General features: G+C 45.8%; 2 protein-coding genes across 2 annotated transcripts in view; one reads left to right on the forward strand and one right to left on the reverse strand.

Annotated features, from left to right (window-relative positions):
- piwil1 (piwi like RNA-mediated gene silencing 1) overlaps positions 1 to 3,838 on the forward strand; it is a 39,734-nt gene extending 35,896 nt beyond the window's left edge. The window contains exon 21 of the mRNA XM_033043911.1: positions 457 to 3,838. Within this exon, the coding sequence (XP_032899802.1) occupies positions 457 to 573 (117 nt within the window). The 3' untranslated portion in view covers positions 574 to 3,838. The remainder of the gene's footprint in view (positions 1 to 456) is intronic.
- A 15,675-nt stretch (positions 3,839 to 19,513) lies between these two features.
- The window catches only part of stx2 (syntaxin 2), a 33,575-nt gene continuing 31,921 nt past the window's right edge, over positions 19,514 to 21,167 (reverse strand). Inside the window, exon 6 of the mRNA XM_033043075.1 lies at positions 19,514 to 19,669. Within this exon, the coding sequence (XP_032898966.1) occupies positions 19,514 to 19,669 (156 nt within the window). The remainder of the gene's footprint in view (positions 19,670 to 21,167) is intronic.

The raw sequence follows: 21,167 nt of genomic DNA on the forward strand, positions 1-21,167 counted from the left end.
GGAATTGGTGTGGGAGATGAACCGGTTGAAACATTCCAGTTCTGTGGGGCTTGACAAGGTGAAGGCATTTCCCTGTCGGTGGTGGAAGAAATCTAGAACAAGGGAGAATAGTTTCAGAGCAAATGGTTGGCTGTTTACGTTGGAAAGTTGAAGCAAACCTATATTTTAAAAAACATAAACAAGAACATTTCAGAGGATTTAAATTGAAATTGGATAAAATGCAAACTGAGTTGCCAGTACAAATAAACGGATTGAATGCAATTCACCATGTTTTAAGCAACCTGTGTTGCAGATTGGAGCAGGCTCTCAATTGCAGATGGAGTGCAAAGGCCACTTTTAAAAATTATTCAAAAGAATTTCATTTCACCTAAAGTTTAATAGAAACAATGACATTTTGTATTAGAAGTTCAATATTTTCAAATCCTAATGATTGTGAACAAACCTATTGTTTTCTAGGGTGTGATCCGTGTGCCCGCCCCTTGCCAGTATGCCCACAAGCTGGCATTCTTGGTGGGGCAGAGTATTCATCGAGAGCCCAGTCTGGCGTTAGCTGACCGACTTTATTACCTATGAATATCACAAGCAATCAAGTTTCCAGTCGTGAACTCTGTCAAAGAAAAGGGATTTTTAAAAGAGTGCAATTTATCAAGAATATATTTTGTAGATCAGGGCAATGTTCAATGTTTGCATTCCATCTGTCTGCATATTAATTAATTTGATGCCTTCTGCAACCACAGAAGTTCAGTGCTTGTGGCTAATCTTCCTCTGCTCTCAAATTGAATCCTAGTTGATTGTTGCCCGAGTGGCCTTGTGTGGCAGAGGATAGGGGAACTTGTTCTTCACGTTCACATCCTTGCAATAATCACCGAGTCAACAGCCACTGTGCTGCGATGCCACTTGCTCTTTGATAGACAGGGACATGCTGCCCTCCCACTGTGGCTGAGAATTTCTTCAGGAGTCCTGACCGTGTAATCCGAAAACATATTAATTACATTTTTCATTCTGCCATTCAGGAATTGATCCCTTGAACAGCGACTAGAAATTTGTTGCTTGCATAGGCCTTTAATTACAAACATTCATTGCTTTCTTGTCTCCATGCTGAGGCCCTACACCCTAATGAAAACTTGGTTGTCTAATTTTGATTTTGACATTGACTTCCATGCATCTATTCTATCTCTGAATCTTAAATGCTTTGAGATGGATTCTCTTATACTTCTAAACTTCAGTGCATATAAACTGATTGTTCTTTAACTTCATGGTCACAGGGTGACCCCCTCATTCTTGGTATCTTTCCAGTGAAGAAACAAGGAACTGAAGATACTTCATACTTAAAATGAAGAAAGTGCTCGAGTAATTTAGTGGATTGGTCAGCATCTCTGGAAAACATGGATCGGTGATGTTTCCGATCTGAGGAAGGGCTTCGACCCAAAAGTCACCTATCCATGTTCTCCAGAGATCCTGTCTAACCTGCTGAGTTACTCCAGCACTTTGTGTCCTTTTATGTTTTACTACCTGTGTGTATAACAGGGTTGGTAAAAATTTAAACGGAGAACATTTCTTGTATTGGAATTGAAATCGGGTTAGGTAGCAGAGAAGAGATGAGACCAGCATGTGTACAATGCCCTCGCATGCTGAGATCCTTCTTCAGACCTGAACAGTCACCTATCCATGTTCTCCAGAGATGCTGCCTGACCCGCTGAGTTACTCCAGCACTTTGTGTCCACTTATCTATCTACTGAATCTGTGCTGCACCACCTTGAGCCAAATATATCTTAGGTTTGGTTTGGAGACAAACTGCACACTGTTCTTGCAGGAAGATTTTTTTTGTGTTCTCTACTCTACCCCCCCCCCCCCCCCCCCCCCCCTACAGTTACGGATGCCTCATATGCAAAACAAAATTGCAGATGTTGGAAGTTGGACAGGCTTTGTTCTCAAGTTTAAACGTTCCAAGGTTCAATTTACCACATCGGCCAAGCTGAGACTCGTTTTGAATCATTTTTTGGAAAAAGGTTGAACAAATGGCATAGTCCCGTTAGATATCGCGCTTATCTTACAAACTTCCCTCTTGGGACTAGGGGCTATAGCAGTTATAGTTCCTTACATTTACTTATTGCTTTTGCTGCTAAAAGATACCATGTGAGTTTTCCTGGTAGAAACAAGGAATTGCAGATGCAAAAAAAAAGAACACAGTGCTGGAGTAACTCAGCGGGTCAGGCAGCATCACTGGAGAACATGGATGGGTGATGTTTTGAGTGGGGACACTTCTTCAGACTGTCTCTTCCCCCCTCCACTGTACACCACTTGGCTCGCACCTATTTCTCCCCACCCCCTCCCCTTCCACCTACTATTGCTTCACAATTCACAACTGCAATCCTTTTTATCTCAACTTCTGTCGATTCATCTCTGAACTTTGTCCAAACATTTGGCTATCAAAAATTCCCCTTGCCTGGGTTCATCTATTGCCTGCCAAGCTTTGTCCTGCCCCTCCTTTCTTCCAGATTTCACCTCTTCTCCCCACCCCACGGTCAATCAACCCGTCTAAAGAAGGGTCTCAAGCCGGAATTGTTTATCCATGTTCTCCAGAGATGCTGCCTGACCCGCTGAGTTACTCCAGCACTCTGTGTCTTTGTGATTTTCCTTCATGGAGAGAAAAGTTGTCTGCCTTCCCACATGAATCCAGTGAGGGTTGTGGACTTGTACAGGGATCCCTCTTGCTCCACTCTGTAAAATGATGCGTTTACACTCTGTGAACCCCCTCGTCAAATACTATGGTAGTTGTGTCAACTACTGATATGAGCTTGTTTTACTCCATTACTTTGTTCTATTAATATATCTTGTTCAAGAAGTGCTTTATTTCATTATAAATCTTAGTTTTTTCTGTGTAAAACATTTATTCAAATCACTTTGGAAGGTTGTGGTACTTTTAACTACTGGATGTTGTTGTTTTGGTTTAATTAGTTATTAAAATAGGCTTTTTGAAAATGTTCCCGATGAAATGTCAATGTTGGCATCTTGTGTGTGTGTGTGTGTAGGGGCTATCAATTGCCGCAGTCATTTTGGGGAAGGTTTATTTGGTTCTGCTAAGGTGGTTACGTGGTAGGAACAGTCTGGGGTGCTCTAAATATTTGTACCTAATGGTGTTTTTCATAACGATTTTACTAAGCATAATTGTTAAATGCAGATATTGCCCATATCAAAATTAAGAGCCTCAAATCTTCACGAGTAGATATTAGTTTGTTAGGATGCTTTAGGAATATAATGGTGTATTGGCCAACACCAGCAGTTGTGAAGTGACCAGGTTACAAGATACTACACGGTTGGTGATAATAAACTAACTTGTGTCCCTCAGAGTTTAAAATAGACTCATTTCCTTACACCCAAATGTCCATCCACTAAATACTTTTAGGCATTTATCTGTTACTGTTACCTGCCATGCAGCACCAGTCCATTGGGACTTTGCACACCTGCCAATTTACAGCATGCTTTGTGTAAAACTAAACTCTGTGCAAATGTAGGAGTGGATAGGTTTTTTTTTTAAGGTGCAAGTGGAGCCATATCATATAAAGAATCCTTTGGTTGTGTATGTTTTATTTAACCTGGTGAAGTGATGCACAGAAGAGCTGGTGTATCAATTGGCCTCTTGGAGAAACCAGCCAGAAGTCCCTTCAGCATGTGGTTTGGGGGTAGCTGTTGTGTGAATCTGCTCTGAGGATGGGCTCTAATCACTGTTGATGCCTCTGACTGCCTTTCTGCTTAGGTCATGCTTTCTACTGGCATGAATAATGCCACGTGTCTGTCTAATGGTGATTGATTAAAATAAAGATTCCGTTATTAAGCACGTAAACTTGTTTTGTACCTTATTTGTCTTTGCGTGCCCATTGTGTCAATTCAGCTTATTGAAAATAATTGTATTCACTTTTGAAGTGATCTAAATGTACGAGTGGTGATTACCCAATGTTACAGTAGCAGATATCAAGAAATGTGAGTTGACTACGTTTTTTTAACAAGTTCTCTGGGTGATTTTTATTCCATATCTCAAATGTTTAGATAGTGATTTGTGAATTAACAGCCACACTCTGGGGTTACCTGTATGCCAGTGCATAAATAAGGCATGAAAGCCATGACACAGAGTCATGTGGATTCTTCAATCAGAAACTAATCTGATATTTGTCCGGTTGCTGCCTAGACAGTCAGTCTTTCATTCAAGTCATTTAATCCAAGGCTCCATCTGTATTCAACCTGGTGAGTGTATGGAATGAGCTGCCAGAGGAGGTAGTTGAGGCAGATACTATGAATGACAATTAAGACATTTTGACAGGTACATGGATAGGAAAGATTCAGGAGGATATGGGCCAAACACAAGGAAAATGGGACTGGTTAGATGGTCATCGTGAGCAGCATGGACAAGTTGTGTTGTATGGCCTGTTGTCAAAGTGCTATGCCAGCTTGCCCAGTCTAAGATTATGGCCAATTCACTTTAAACCTCGAGGCCCCTTTCCTGTACATGTCTCTTGAATCTCTTTAAATCTGAAGTCTATCAGACTTGGCTGAGTTTCCAGCCCATTGGAGATTCGTAACACACCAAATTTCACCTGACCTAAATGGCCAAATTATTTTCAGACCAACCATGGTCTTACACTCTAGCTAAGGGATGTACTGTCTTTGTTGTTATCTTGTTAAATCCAGTAAGAATTTGATGCAGTTTAATAGCACCTAATATTCTCCTAAACTGGAAAGTACAGATCCATACACTGCACATCTTGTGCAGCAAACCTGCCATCTCAAAATCCAACCTGATGAGTCTTTGCTACACCCCTCCCTTGCACTTTCACATTCCTTAGTAAGATGAGACTTGTACATGGTTTAGCTGATGTAGCTACACCAGGGTCCCGTGTAAATGGAGCAAAATGTCTTGATCTCTATTAAAATCCTCTTTCAATAAAGATGGTTTTCTTAATTGCTGCCCTCACCTGCATGTTAACCCAGCTTATTCCATGTGTAAGACCACCCAGGTCCCTCTGAACATAAACACATAGTTTGTAAGTCATGAGCAGAACTAGGCCATTCGGCCCATCAAGTCTACTCCGCCGTTCAACCATGGCTGATCTACCTTCCCCTCGCAACCACATTTTCCTGTCTTCTCCCCATAACCTGGGCCTAATCACAGAGCAGGGAACAGCGCAGCACTGGAGCAGGCCCTGTGGCCCACCATGTCCGTGCCAAACCTTCCCCAATTTATCATCAGGGAAATATCACTTTTTAACAAACAATTGCCATTGTGGATGGTATTGCTGGAATGATAAACACAAAATGCTGGAGTAACTCAGCAGGTCAGACAGCATCTCAGGAGAAAAGGAATAGGTGATGTTTCGGGTCTAGACACTTCTTCAGACTGAGTCGGGTTATGGGGAGAAGCAAGGAAAATGGGGTTAGGAGGGAGAGATAGATCAGGCATGATTGAATGGCAGAGTAGACGATGGGCCGAATGGCCTAATTCTGCTCCTATCTTGTGATGTGTGTCGGTGGGACATGACCGGCCCGAGAATAAGGAGCAGCCGTTTACCCAGCTCATGCCCTGCCTCACCTGCCAGCAGCTGATCCCTCTGAGGCTGCCCCATTCCCCGTCCCCCACCCCCCATCCTCTTCATGTGTGGCAGCCGACTCACACCCCGCCTCAGGGGAATCCAATCCTGCTCTTACAGTAAAGATGAGTTGCAAATCAGCACCATTGAAGATGGGTGCCTGGAAATGTGTTGTAGCAACAATCATTTCACGTTTCAATATTCCACACGAGCTGAATGTTGTGTTGAAGCAGCATGAGGGTTTTGGTGGTCGCTGGGAATGGGAATGTTTGCCACACTAGGGCAGCTCACAGAATGGGCATTGTTCACTGGCCACTATCCTTGCCTCGAAACCAGGCAGCTGGTTCTAAATCAGAAACACAGCTTCATCCGAGATGACTCTAGTTCCAAAGCCTTGCCTCGTTAATGGTGAAGAGAGGCTGTGGATGGAATCTAGAGCAAAGAACAAACTGGAAGAACACAGCAGGTCAGGCAGCATCTGTGGAAGGGAGGGAGGGAGCTGCTGATGTTTTTATGTCAAGACTCTGCGTCAGGACAGTGAGTGTAGAGGTGAGATGGAGGGGTAAGGTGTGCTCTTGGGTGGTGGGTAAAACCCGACTGGGAGGGGGTAGGTGAGAAGATGGAGTCACACGGGGGGAGGGGGAGGGTAGAGACAAAGAAACGAGAGGGCATCACAATGGCGCAGCGGTAGAGTTGCTACCTTGCATTGCCAGAGACCTGGGTTCCATCCTGATTACGGGTGCTGTCTGTATGGAGTTTATACTTTCTCCCTGTGACCATGTGGGTTTTCTCTGGATGCTCTGACTTCCTCCCACATTGTAAGGGCACGAAGGTTTGTAGATTAATTGGCTTCTGTAAATGTTCTCTAGTGTGTAGAATAGAACTTGTGTAGAGGTGAGTGTGGGCCAAAGGACCTGTCTCCATGCTGTATCTCTAAACTAAACAGGTGGTGGAGCGGGGGGGGTGTGTTGGGTTTAGGTATGAAGGGCAGCATGGCGAAGGGATGGAAAAGATGAACGGGGGGAGAGAGAGACCCTGGGTGGATGTGTGGAAGTGAGAAAGGGAACACAGGTTGTGGGGTACCTGAAAATGAAACACACTGTGCTCACACCATTGTAGGATACAGACTATGGAATATGAGGTGCTGTTCCTCTAGCTTGTGTTTGACCTCACCGTGACAGTGGAGGAGACAGGATAGAGAGATCAAGTTCATCTTCTAGGAGTCGATTAGACCATTCGGCCCATTGAGTCTACTCCGCCGTTCTATCATGGCTGATCTCTGTAGGAATGGTAAGGAGAGATGAAATGACACACAACCAGAAGCTTATCGGTAAAATTCTGAGGATGAAGGACATATTTTTAATGCACTGATCCATTGGGTGGAGGAGGTGGTTGTTTTATTTCAGGTTAGTGGTGGTAGTAACTCAGCTGCAGTTTCAAGCCCCATGTGTAGGATTGGGCCATGATGGTGTGTAACGGAGGGGCCAATGCCAGTTAAATCTTCAGAATGAAGTCTCTTGACAGTTCATGAATTGTGATCACATAATATTATTCAAAGAATGTCTGGGGTCTTTTTTTTAACATCCGGGTCAATTGTTACTGCTCAGCCAGCACCAGTTCACTGGCCTTCCCCTTCATTTGAAGACCTCTCGCTGACCCAATTGCTGCTATAAGTCTCCTTTAACAGCGAACCTGTTGGTTGGTTCTAAAGTGCTTTGATGCCTTGAAAGGCTAAATGGAAATGAAGTTTCATCATTTATCTGGAAATCCCGAATTTGTTCTTCAGGTTGGTGACTGGAGACGTTGCCGGCCAGTGGCCCCATTGCAGAGCTGACGGGACTGATGTTGGATCGCTGTGGCTCTGATTCTGGAGTCGGGTACAGTGACGTGAAAGGTGTGGCACTCTCGGCCAGGGAAGAGGCCGTTGATCTCTTGCCTGCCGCTTTACAGTTCAATCTTCATCACACCTCGTTACCGCCTTGTGGAATTTTGCCAGATGTTTCTATTTCTCTGCCATTTGAACTCTGAACAAATTGTTATTCTGGATGCACACTCTGGCCAAGCAGGGAGAAGGGACAAGACATTCGAGAAGTTTGCTCGTCGACTTTAATGTTTGACACCTGCCCCTCTGAGGTGGACTCGGGTGATCGAGGTGAAGAGTAGATTTCAGCGGGGTGGGACTGATGGCACAAGGACCACTATGGCCAGATATTTTTATCATCTGTAGAGGACTGCAGCTCAGAGGCTCACACCGTCCAGCTCCAAGTACATGGTGCTGCCAACTCCGCTCCAAGTCACAGACTAACAGCAGCTATTTCACTGCCAACTATTCACATATTTATTAACCATTCAGGAGTGACTTTCTTAGGTGAAAGTGGACCTCTCTGTTAGTTCTGTAAGAAGCAAGTCCAAAACACCAAAATGTTGATTGTTTTGGCTTTCACGAACCAGAGGCAGTATCACAGAAGTTAAGGTAGCAGGTGGTGATAAGTGAGGCTTCACACTGGTGAAGGTGACTGATACTTGCAACAACCTACACAGGTCCAGCAACCATCCCTGCCTCTGCCATGAAGTAGCTTGTTATCCCTTTAGTCCAGTTATCTGACAGCAGACTTGCTCAGTGTTTGGAGATGTTCTGATGCTCAGCAGAGCCACTCGGGCTCGGCCTATGGGTTCTGGCAGATGGAGACAAACCAGTCTGAGACTCGGCACACCTGACAGTTAAAGGCTACACAGTCCCACAGCACCAGGGAGACCAATCGGCCCTTCAACCCTGTACTGGCTCTTTGGAAGAGTGCCTAGTCTGTCTCACTCCCTGCTCTTTCCCAGTGATCCTGCAAACCTGCCTGTGGTTTTTGCTATTAGTTATTTCCCTTTAATCTACTGAAGTGGAATGGACTATAAACCACAGGGACAGACCGGAAGGTTCACACCGTGTTCTGAGTTATGCCATTGTGGTGTCCAGGGAGATACTCTGAACTTGGTCGATGCACGATGTTGGAAGGTATTCTCCCTGGCAGGGCCATGTGTAGAACGCACCTTCCCATCTGGGCTTTCCCCAAAGCAGGGATGAACGGGGCAGCTCACTGCTTGCCTCCAGCTCCTCCTCTCCGTCTCCTTGCTGGGCCACTTTCACCACTGCCAATCCCCATGGGTCAGCCTGCCTGTGAGGGTGACGTGGGGAAGGATGCACTTTGACCCGGCCCAGCATCACTTCTCTTCCTCTGTCCGAGATGGAGCCGATGGGGTTGGACTTTCCTGGAGCAACTTGTAGCAAAAATATATATATTTAAAAACGATGTTCTTTTTAAAGGAGAAGATAGCACCTCCAGCAGATCCTCTGTCCACCAGGTTGGTTGTAATATGGCATGCCTTTGTGTTCACTGTGTGGACATGTCTGGTCAGCCAGCAGTTCCATGGGTTCTTCCTTGTGCGTGTGTGCTCCAGTCAGCTCCTCCCTATCAGACTGTCCCCTCCACCTAAAGCGATAGAAAAGTCAGGATTAGTCATGGTCTGACCGCAAAACAACTGGTTCTGATCTAAAATGCCCGTTACAATCAGTCATTCGATTCATGGAAAGGAGATGAGTGATCAATAGCGTGCAGTTCACTGGCTGCGGACAAACTTTCATTCATGGATTACTTGTAGGTGCAGTATTTATCAAGAATGTTTATTAATCTGTGTTTAGTTTTTCTGTGAGAACCTTTTTAAACAGCCAAACAGCACGATGTTCCCTCTGAGAGATGATTCTCAGCTCCCCCGTCAGTCCACACCCCCCCCCCGTAATCGCGAAGTTTCGTTGCACCCTGCCGAGGATTCTCTCCACATCTGTGGACCCCTACACTACACACCAAGCATTCCACATTTCATCTCTGCTATGCCAAGGACATGGCAATAATCACACACCTCCCATGTAACTGGTTCCTACTTCCCGATACTACAACCACATACTTTCATCACTTCAATAGTTTCTTGGGGTGAGAGCAATGAATGCAGTGAAACATGAGCAATCAGTGAATTGTCCCAAGACTGCAGATGTCTTGTCCTATCTGTGCAATGCTTTGCCAGCTGTAGAAACAAAGAACAGCAGATGCTGGTTAATACACAAAAGGACACAGAGTGCTGGAGTAACTCAGCGGGTCAGGCAGCATCTGTGGAGAACATGGATAGGTGACGATTCACAGAGTGCTGGAGTAACTCAGCGGGTCAGGCAGCTTCTGTGGGGAACATGGATAGGTGACGTTTACCAGAGTGCTGGAGTAACTCAGCGGGTCAGGCAGCATCTGTGGGGAACATGGATAGGTGACGTTTACCAGAGTGCTGGAGTAACTCAGCGGGTCAGGCAGCATCTGTGGAGAACATGGATAGGTGACGTTTCACAGAGTGCTGGAGTAACTCAGCGGGTCAGGCAGCATCTGTGGGGAACATGGATAGGTGACTGTTCTCCGACGATGTTGCTCCAGCACTTTGTGGCTTTTTTGATGTTTTTGTATATAACAGGCTTTAAACAGAAAACATATCCTTGTATAGGAATTGAAAGCAGGTTAGGTGAAGAGCTAAGTGTACAATAGCCTCACATGCTGAACCCTGGCAGTGAGCATCATTTATAACTTGTTACACGTAAAAAACAAGTCTTGTGGAAGTGTCTGGGATAGACAAAAGTGCTGGAGAAACCCAGCGGGTGCGGCAGCATCTATGGAGCGAAGGAAATAGGCAACGTTTCGAGCCGAAACCCTTGTTCAGACAGCGATTCCCCCTTCCCTCCACGACCACAAAATCCTTCGCTCCATAGATGCTGCCGCACCCGCTGAGTTTCTCCAGCATCTGCAGTTCCTTCTTAAACACTTGTGGAAGTGTCTGTTGCTTTTTACTTGTTCGGAGATCCTGTTGCCAGTAAATGAGCAAGGTATAACATACAAAACGGAGGTAGGTATTCTAAAAAAGATCAAATCATTTATTTATAAAAACTTTATACACATGAATGAATTTACACATGCACACACCCACAGCTGTAACCACAAATATATTAAAGGCCCATTTCTCTTCAGTAAGGATCGCATGTGAATACAGCAGTCATTTACAATACTTTACACTGATTGCTATCACAATCTGGAGCCTCATTTCACTGGAAGGACATTTTACCAAAAAAAAGGCAATCTGTAAATAATGTATAGAAACAGTAAAAATAATTTACAAATGATCCAAAGTACAAAAAGAGGAACATTGGTTAAATGCTATTGTACTAAAGTAAGATTATGCACCAAATGGGTTTTTGGGTGTTGAGTTGGACTCTTCCTCCAGCTGGTAGTGTGTAAGAGACCACTGTTGTCCATCTCTGAACACACAGCCCAGCCAGCCCAATCTCCTTTGTTTCACAAAAAGAGTGTTTTTTGCACTTAAGTCAACCCATCAGGGGAGGAACAGGTACAGAGTGCAAGCCCCTGCACGGAGCCATCCATCAACACAGTAAAGGTACATTTTATTTAGCATGAGTCGTTCACCTGCTTTTTTTGTTGTTGCACAGTTTGCATGCCATTACTTGTCAAGAACATATACCAATTTTAACCAGTTTCTGACATAAGAACCGATATAAAATATACGTTTGTGATGGGAAAACATGCACATGGTGAAGCTAGCGTGGGATGAATTGTAACAAAGGGGAGGGGGGTTTTGCTCTGTCGATGAGTGCTTTATGTCACTGAGACGATGTGGAATGAACAGGCACAGTCATTTTCTGGGGGACGGGCAACATTGGACACTGACTTAGGGAGGAAACACAAGACGTCACAGGTTCCGACTAATGGCTTTTTGGTGAAGAGTGCTGTGATGAACACAAATGCCACATACAAGGTGTACTTTCTCCAACACTGAGTGATGTGTGAAAGAAAGGATTGCTGTGCATCTCTAAGGCAAAACTGTCAAAGGGTGAATATTACACCAAGTAAAGAGAAGAGTGTAATTCAGAACACAAGAATCACTTCACTCCGCCAAGCTTCCTCAGCAGTTTCTTGCCTTTTGATAATAGTCCCTTTTTCTTTTTTGAAGCCATAGTCATATCTCTGGTCCACACTGGGCTGTTTGGCCCATCTATGACAGCAGATCCAGTATGATGGGGTTGGATAGTTGGAGTCGCAACTCTCCTCTGCGTGTGTTCATCAGGGACCTAGTGTGCACCATACGATTCCGTTAGTATAACTGTAAGCGGAGGAAGGGATTGCGCTAAAGGATAAAGGAAACCAGAAGCAGCACATCAATTCTACAATGCACAAAGACTATCTGGTGACTGAGTTACAGCACTCTAGGGGCAGACACCTGAAGATACCATAGGCCAGCTTTGTCTAATGCATCTGATGGCTCAAACTCAACAACGTCTACTTGTTTCAGCCTCACAAGGACAAACAGGCACAAAGTCCAGAAAGAAAAAATGTTCCCCAAAGTCTTCAAAAAGCTGCTTTAACCTGTTCAGTGCCTCCCGAGTATCCTCGGGTCATGGGCTGTAGCGAAGAAGAAACTTGGCAGTGAACAGGTTAAATTAAAAACCGCTCCAAATCAACCTAGTGTTTGGGACAATGAGAGGTGTTTGATGATGAGTTGCCTCCAATCACAAGCGAATAAAGGTTAATGCCAGGATCTCCAGTAATTTGGTTCAAGACCACTTTTGGGGAAGTATGTTTTTCTTTCATAGTTGAGAGCGTCTCTGTCAGCTCCAGCTATCGGTATCTTCAGTTGTGCACTTACGTGAGATTACAAGGCGTTTATTAAGATTTGAAATGAACACTCTTCTTCTGTTCCGGATGATGAGCAAAGGAAAAAAAAACACAGAAAAGTTTGCAATGACGATACCGAAATGGAAAAGGTGACACCCTAGTAAAGGTTGCTCCTCGTATTTACACCAGGGTCATCGTTCACCCCAGCCCAGGAGTGTGCCGCTACCTTTGTACATACGACCAGCACACACAGCACCTTAGTAGCTGCTTTTTTTCCCCACAGGCAAATGCTTACAATTGCTCTAGAGGCTTCGGCCAGTCTGATTTTTTGGGTAAATTAAGAATTTAGATGAACTTACAAAGCAAGAGGAATTATCTTTGTCCAGTTCCCATTCTCTGATCTGGCGATAACCTCTTGGGAATGTTGAAATACATTTCACAGTAAACGGCATTCAACTCAGTGTTAGTGTCCCCACCCTGCTGGAACAGAGACCACACCCTGCTGGGACCCAGTTCTGCTGGAACAGAGACCACACCCTGCTGGGACCTGGTCCGCTCTGCTGGAGCTCAGTCTCCACATCCCCTGCTCCCCCAATTGTTCACCCAGGTTCACCTTGACAACATCAGCCCCAGTCAACCCTGGGACAACATTCTGTCTCCCCACTCTCGGGCACTGAAGCTTCCTACGTTCCAGCCCGTGTTTATCCGTGACTATTACACCGGTGATCAGTACAAGACAGGAGATAGTGCACACTCTACACAGACCCCACCTCCACATATATCTTATCCAAGCCTCACCTGGGCCACATCTATCCTAAATCTTTTAGTTTTGGCCTCATCCTTTTAAACATTTATTCAAACCTTCTCCAGCCCGTGTATTTATTGTGAGGTGAAGACAAATTGTTGCCAACGTGACCAATACGATCGACAACTGCGGTGCTTTCCAACTCCAGCCCCAAGCAATAAAGGTGTGTGTAGAGTTGGTGACAGCGCCTTGAGGCTTTAGTTTCGTGGTGTATCTGTGTTCCTTCACCTCTACACTTCTCACCAACAAACCTCACAAATAAGCAGCAACACAGTTGAAGAGAATGCAGACACAGGGTCCAGGTTTACTCAGGTTTGGGTTTTGAGCAATTGCACCTGGTTCTGAAGACGGAAATATATTTCCATCCATGTGTGGGAGAGGTGGGTGCGTGTGTATCAGCAGTCTCCTCCCAGCAGCATTGGACAAGCAAGGGCCCAGCCAGAGTGGGGAGACCAAAGGCTGATAAACCCACAGCAACTGGGAACCCTCATTGGCACTGGAGATTGTGGATGCATCTGCAGAATCTGAGGGGTAACATTTTCACACAGAGGGTGGTGGGTGTATGGAACGAGCTGCCGGAGGAGGTAGTTGAGGCTGGGACTATCCCAACATTTAAGAAACAGGTACATGGATAGGACAGGTTTGGAGGGATATGGACCAAACATGGGCAGGTGGGACTAGTGTAGCTGGGACATGTTGGCCAGTATGGGCAGGTTGGGCTGAAGGGCCTGTTTCCACACTATCACTCTATAAATTCCATGCATGGTGGAGGGGTCCCAGTGAGGGAAGAGGATTAAGTATGATCCTATTCCTCAGTAAAGGAGGGAGAGAAAACTAGGGACTAGTCCCACATTGGCCGGATAACTACAGGAGTGAAACTTGGAATTTACAACCAAAGATGGAAAAACAGATCCTCTGGGAAAGAATAATGGCACTAAACAGTGTGAGTGGAATTACAAAGGGAAGTCACGTTGACTAATCTACGGAGTGAGTGCCTCGTGTCCTTGTTTTAGATGCCCTGCCGATAGGAACAGGGGTCTAACTACTCTACGCCAGTCTCATAATTTTATATGTACGATCTCAATAGTTAGACATTGTTGGTGATTATTTACGAGGTTTGTTAGTGACAATTGTCGGCACAGAGATACACATCAGATACACAACTAAAACCACAGGCAATGTCACCAACTCTACATGGACATTCATTCTGTAAAGTTGTGACGTAATGACTCCACTTTTATATTCTGTGTCCACACCTATGAAGGCAAGCATGCCATCAGCCTTCTTCCCCACCCTGTCACACCTGTGTCGTTATTTCAGGGAACTATGGACATGAATTCCAAGGTCCCTTTGTTTATCAACATTCCTCAGTGGCCTACCCATATTGACTTCCCAAAATCCCTTTACTTTGCACAGAATCAAGGGATATGGGGAGAAGGCAGGAACGGGGTACTGATTTTGGATGATCAGCCATGATCATATTGAATGGTGGTGCTGGCTCGAAGGGCCGAATGGCCTACTCCTGCACTCATTTTCTATGTCAAGGTTAGATTTTATCTGATCTCTATCCTAATATAATTTTAATGAATCATCCCCACTATCCACCAACCTTCATGTAATGCAGAAACTGGCTAAACTCACACCTCCCACATTCACAACAAAGTCGTTGATATATGCTGCACACATCACGGGTCCTGGCACTGACCCTAGTACCCTTCCACCACCGCGCTCTGCCTCCTCTCACCAAAACAACTTTGGAATCAATTCAGTGAAAAACAAAATTTTAAATGCAGATGCTGGAAATCTGAAATAAAAACAGAAGAAGCTGGCAAAACTCAGCAGGTCAGTCTGCATCTGCGGGAAGGGAAACACGCCTCATGTTTCAGGTCAATGATCCTAGGTTAGGGCTGGGAAAGAGACAAGAGAAGCTCTTTGGCTGCAGAGAGCTGGTCGCTGGTCGGGTTGGTCCCCAGGGTCAGCCTGGCTTTGTGTCTCACCAATATTATTGAGCTTTTAGAATCGGTGACCATGACCAAGAAGATAGATGAGTTGTGCTGTAGACATTGTCTACATGGACTTTAGCAAAGACTTTGACAAGGAACCACATAGTGGGCTGGTCTAGAGGTCAGATCATTAGATCCAGGACAAGTTAGCCAAGTCTAGACAAACTCAGCTTGAAGTCAGGAGACAGAGGGTGGAGGTGGAGTGGAGGCCTGTGACCATGGTGTCCACAGTGTGGGATCAGTGCTGGCTCCGGTGCTCTTTATTTACATTGATCTGGATACAGTATGAGTGTAGTTGGCACGGTTCATAAGTCTGCAGGTGACATTAATAGTTCAGAAGTGATAGGGGCAGAATTAGGCCATTCGGCCCATCACGTCAGTTCCACAATTCAATCATGGCTGATCTAGCTGTCCCTCCTAACCCCATTCTGCCTTCACCCCATAACCCCTGACACCCGCACTAACCTGTAAACGAGGTAATGTTGTGGACATACAAGAGAGCTCTATGATTAAATCAACGTTTTGTTCAATGGCGAAGGATAAATCATTCAGATAAATGTGAGATGTCTATGTTGAAACAGAGACGTTTTCTCGTTGGCAGTGATGTAGGCACAGACTATCCATCCTCTCCCAATAACTCAAACCCTCCAGATCCACTAACAGCTACATAAATCTTTTTTGCATCCTTTCCAGTTTAATGACAGCCTTCCTATAGCAAGACAACCAGAACTGTGCCCAGTACTCCAAGTGTAGCTGTACCAATGTCTTGTGCAGTTGTAACATGACATTCGAAATCCTACACTCAATACCCTGGCCATTGAAGGCAAGCACGTCAAACAGCTGCCCCACCCTGCCCACCCATGTCACTACCTTCAACAAACCATGTACTCGAACCCCTAGGTCTCAGTGTTCTACAACACTCCCCATTTACAGTACATCACCCCGGTCACTCCCTCCTCTCCCCTCTCCCATCAGACAAGAGGTACAGAAGTGTGAAAACGCACACCTCCAGATCCAAGGACAGTTTCTTCCCAGCTGTTATCAGGCAACTGGACTGTCCTCTCACCAATAAATAGATATATTTCATAAAATTAAGATTGACTGGGAAAGAGAACTCCAAATTTCTCTATCTATAGAGAAATGGGAGAAGATTCTTCAATGAGTTAATACTTCCTCAATGTGTGCAAGACCCGCCTTGATACAATTCAAGGTGGTTCACAGAGTTCATATGTCAAAAGATAAGTTTGCTCGTTTTTATGGTCATATGAATCCTACCTGTGACAGATGTAATTCTGAAGTGGCCTCACTGACCCATATGTTTTGGTCCTGCCCACTTTTGGAAAAATATTGGAAATACATTTTTTATGCTATTTCTGTAGTTTTAGGCAACCTCATCCTATTACTGCAATTGTTAGATTCTATTCATTTGTCCCGTTCCACCCATCGGAAGATCTATTTTATTTAAATGGAAAGACTCTAACTCTCCGACCACACTGCAGTGGTATTCTGACACGAGATCATGTTTAAAGTTAGAAAATATCAGGAGTGACATTGTTGAACCCTTGGTTACATTTGATAAAACTTGGGGAAGATTTATTCAACATTTTCACACAACATAAATTTTCCCCTCTCCAACCGTTATAAATATGTTTTACCTTTATACGGTGGAACGGACTTGACGACAAACAGGGACTTTAATTGTTGAAATTCTTTGCTGCCCAGATTTTTTTGATTTTTTTCTCTAGTTTAGGAGGTTTTGTTTTTTCCTTTTTTCTCTTTTTTTCCCTTATTTTTCTTTTTATCTTTTTTTTAAATATATATATATGTTTTCTTTTATACATTTAACTATATTTACATAGAGACCGGGAGGTCTATATTCAATATGTATTTTGACACCGGACTCAAAATTTAGGTTAGACCTGTTATTAATGTAACCCTGATCCCTATGTATCAATATCATTCTTATGTTTATCATTATTCTTTTTGTTTTGTTTCTGTTTTTGTAGGAAAAAAAGCTAATAAAAAGATTTTAAAAGAAAGAAAGAGAGCTGTCCTGACTTCCCATCTACAGTGGGTAGACCAAAAATGCTGGAGAAACTCAGCGGGTGAGGCAGCATCTATGGAGCGAAGGAATAGGTGACGTTTCAGGTCAAAACCCCGAAGGAATAGGTGACGTTTCGGGTCGAGACCCGGAAGGGTCTCGACCCGAAACGTCACCTATTCCTTCACTCCATAGATGCTGCCTCACCCGCTGAGTTTCTCCAGCATTTTTGTCATCGGTCTGAAGAAGGGTCTCGACCCGAAACGTCACCTATTCCTTCACTCCATAGATGCTGCCTCACCCGCTGAGTTTCTCCAGCATTTTTGTCAAGAGCCTACTTCAGACTGATGTGGGGGTGGGGCGGGAAGCGGCGGAGACAGTGGGCTGTGGGAGAGCTTGGAAGGGGAGGGGAAGGAGGGAGAAAGCAGGGACTACCTGAAATTGGAGAAGTTAATGTTCATACCGCTGGAGTGTAAACTACCCAAGCGAAATATGAGGTGCTGTTCCTTCAATTTGCGGTGGGACTCACTCTGGCCATGGAGGAGGCCCAGGACAGAAAGGTCGGATTCGGAATGGGAGGGGGAGTTGAAGTGCATCGTATCTACAGTACTTCTTTCGAGACCTTCGGACTGTCTTTAATTAAACTTTACTGGACTTTATCTTGCAGTAAACGTTATTCCCTTAATCCTGTATCTGTACACTGTGGACGGCTCGATTGTAATCATGCGTCATCTATTTCCACTAACGAGAGCATGCAACAAAAATCTTTTCACTGTAGCTTGGCACACGTGACAATAATGAACAAAACTGCCTGGTTTGTCCTCTCGACACAGCAGCCTCTGGCCTGATGTCTTGGCCAACCGGCCAAGAGCCACAGACTGTCCCGGACATAGGTCAATGTCCACCTGTGGTCACTGCTTCCAGGGGAAAATGCACACATTTCAGGATGCATGCAGCACAGAACGCCACAGGAGATCCTTCTTCCCTGTGGCTATCAAACTACAACTCCTGCCCCTTCTGTCGTGGGGTAGACAGACTCCCCCCCCCCCCCCCCCCTCCAATCCTTGCCACTCATCACTTTTCATGGATCTTGTGTTTGTTGAATGTTGGCCGATCAATTTCCCTCCTGGATAGACTTCTGATCACTTGAGATTTGGGGTGAATCGAGGGGGAATTGGGCAGTCCCGGGGCAGCAGGCTGAGGGGAGCAGTGACCGGGGAAGAGGGCGATGCTTCTTGCTACATCCAGACAACAATGGTGACAGTGCCGGCTCCACCCAGCAAAGTTTAGAAGCAGAATCTCTTCCTGATCCACGTACACACGGTCTTTTATCAAACCCGCTGCCTGCAGGAGATTCCCCTCCACCTGACCCCCCGCCCCCGCCCCCGTCCATCAGTGACCCTCCCCTCTGTCCATCTGTGACTCTCCCCTCTATACACCGGCCAAGAGGAATGGTCAGTGGGCATGGGGAGTAGACCTGACCGGTGTGGCCCACAGCACGGACGGGAGAGAGTCTCGGACCATTGCTGCTCCAGGCCGCAACCCATGGGCATGGTCACTCATTCAGATGGGAACGGTTGGGGGTTGGAGGTGAGCTGGACACGTCACCCCACATGAGATCTCACCACTGTCCCCGGCCCTGCTCCTTTTGTCATAGAGTGGAAACAGGCCCCTCTACCCTCACCGGCCAACATGTCCCACCTGCCCTGGTTAGCCAAACCCATCTCAAACCTGTCCTATCCATGTACCAGCCTGAACTACTACTCTGGCAGCTTGTTCCATACACCCACCACCCTTTGTGTGAAAACGTTACCCCTCAAGATTCCTATTAAATCTTTTCCCCTTCACCTTGAACCCATGTCCTGTCCTTTGGCCTGGCATCGCAACCTCACTGGTGTCGGCCTGGTCAAAGCCATGGACAACAGGTACAAGGCCAACGATGAGAGAATGGCTCTCCGACGCTCTCATGGGCAAGGATGTGGGCACCAGGACAGAGGGTGGTGGGTGCCTGGAACGTGCTGCCAGGGGTGGGGGTGGAGGCAGATACGATAGTGGTGTCTAAGAGGCTTTTAGACAGAGACATGGATGTGGAGGGAATGGAGGGATACGGATTACGTGCGGGCAGAGGGGATTAGTTTAACTTGGCATCATGTTCGGACATTGTGGGCCGAAGGGCCTGCTCTACCTGCTATGAAGTCTGTGAAGCAGGGGCAGGGATTAGAGTGCAACAAGTCACACAGGAACTGACCGTGAGGAGCAATGGGCCAGGAGAGGCAATGTGTAAGCAGTGGGCCGCTGTCAATGTGGACCAGACAAGAGAACAGAAATCCCAGAGGGCTGTGGAATGAAGCAAAGCTGGATGAGAGGGTGAGGGGTCAGAGGAAGGGAATACTTGCCCGCTGGCCTTTGCCCTGTGCCAGTATCTCGGGGCTAAACCTAGACGGGGCGTCGGACAGGTAGACCTCTACATCGTCAGGCACTTCTTCCAGGAAGTTGGAGGGGACAAGGCCCCTGTGGCCATTCATTTCCCCCTGCAGTTAATGGCACAAACACACAGTGTTAGCACGAGGGCCGTTCTGCCCACACGACCTGTGCTAGCCCAAAGAGAGATCACCAGAGGCACTCCCTCCTCCATCCCTCCATGCCCTCCCCTCTCCTGCCCCTCCCCTAACTCCTCTCCCTCCCACACGACCTCCTCAAAACTGCCTCGAGTTTCACTTGCATCGTATACGCACACAAACAAACGCTCAGTACACGTGACAATAATAAACATTAATCCTACAACTAGAGGGCGTTGGATTGAGGTGAGAGCGGGGAGAGTTAAGAGCAAGCATGTGCCGTAATTAATCAGGGTAGGCAGTGACTTTTAAAAATCTTGGAAATCGCGCATGCGCAGATTATTCTCTCGACTTTTATCAAGTAATTTGTCTTCAATAAGTCCTATCTCTTAATAAAGTATTTACAAACATACAGCTCAAAGAAATGTACGTCCCATATTATTTGTACACCAAACCCATTCTTCTCTCGTTGTTTGCAGCAAAAATATCCATAACTTTCTCATAGAAATTAGCAGTGGGACTTTGTTCCATCTGAGTAAATCTTTCCTTCTCGATAGAAACGAAAGCAAGTGATGAAAGCCTTTCATTGGACGTTCTATCCCTGGTGAGGCTTTTGATTCTTTTCAATGATCTCACAACAGAAACTGTTGTAGCAGGAATTGTTCAAATTCATTGTCGCAGCTTCATGACAGTCTTGGTCAAGAGGCTTAAAGTATTGTCGACGACACGCGAGTAGCACATACGTCCACGTTTTAAATGTACTGCGGATGAAAGGCACCGGACAATTTGCCTCCCTTGGAGATCGATCTCTTGGGGAAGCGTAATTCTCCCGTGCCTTTACTATTTATGACCATTTTATATATGTTTTATATATGTTTTATATATGTTTTATATATACAAACTAATGACCATTTTATAATGTTAGTCAGGGTGGGCGCTGCGTACCTTGCCTACCCTGATGGCACGTGCCTGGTTAAAAGGGACCTGAGGGGCAACGTTTTCATTCAGTGGGTAGTCCACACCTGGAATAAGTTGCCAGAGGAAGCTATCGAAGACATTTGAGCAGATAGTGGGTAGGAAGGGTTTGGACTTGAGAGGGATATGGGCCAAATGCAGGCAAATGGGATGATCCTAGCATGCCACTTGGCCAGCACTGACACGATGGGCCAAAGGGCCTGTTTCCATGCTGTAGGGCTCTGTGCCCTCTCTACAGGGTGCAGCGGGTAGAGCTGCTGCCTCACAGCGCCAGAGACCCGGGTTTGATCCTGACTACGGGTGCTGTCTGTACGGAGTTTGCACGTTCTCCCCGTGACCGCGTGGGTTTTACCCGGGTGCTCCGCTTTCCTCCCACATTCCAAAGACGTGCAGGTTTGTAGGCTAATTGGCTCAGTAAATGTAAAAATTGTCCCCAGTGTGTGTAGGATAGTGTTAGCGTGCAGGGATCGCTGGTCAGCGCGGACTCGATGGGCTG

Source organism: Amblyraja radiata, chromosome 25, assembly GCF_010909765.2.
Source record: "Amblyraja radiata isolate CabotCenter1 chromosome 25, sAmbRad1.1.pri, whole genome shotgun sequence".
Taxonomy (NCBI): domain Eukaryota; kingdom Metazoa; phylum Chordata; class Chondrichthyes; order Rajiformes; family Rajidae; genus Amblyraja; species Amblyraja radiata.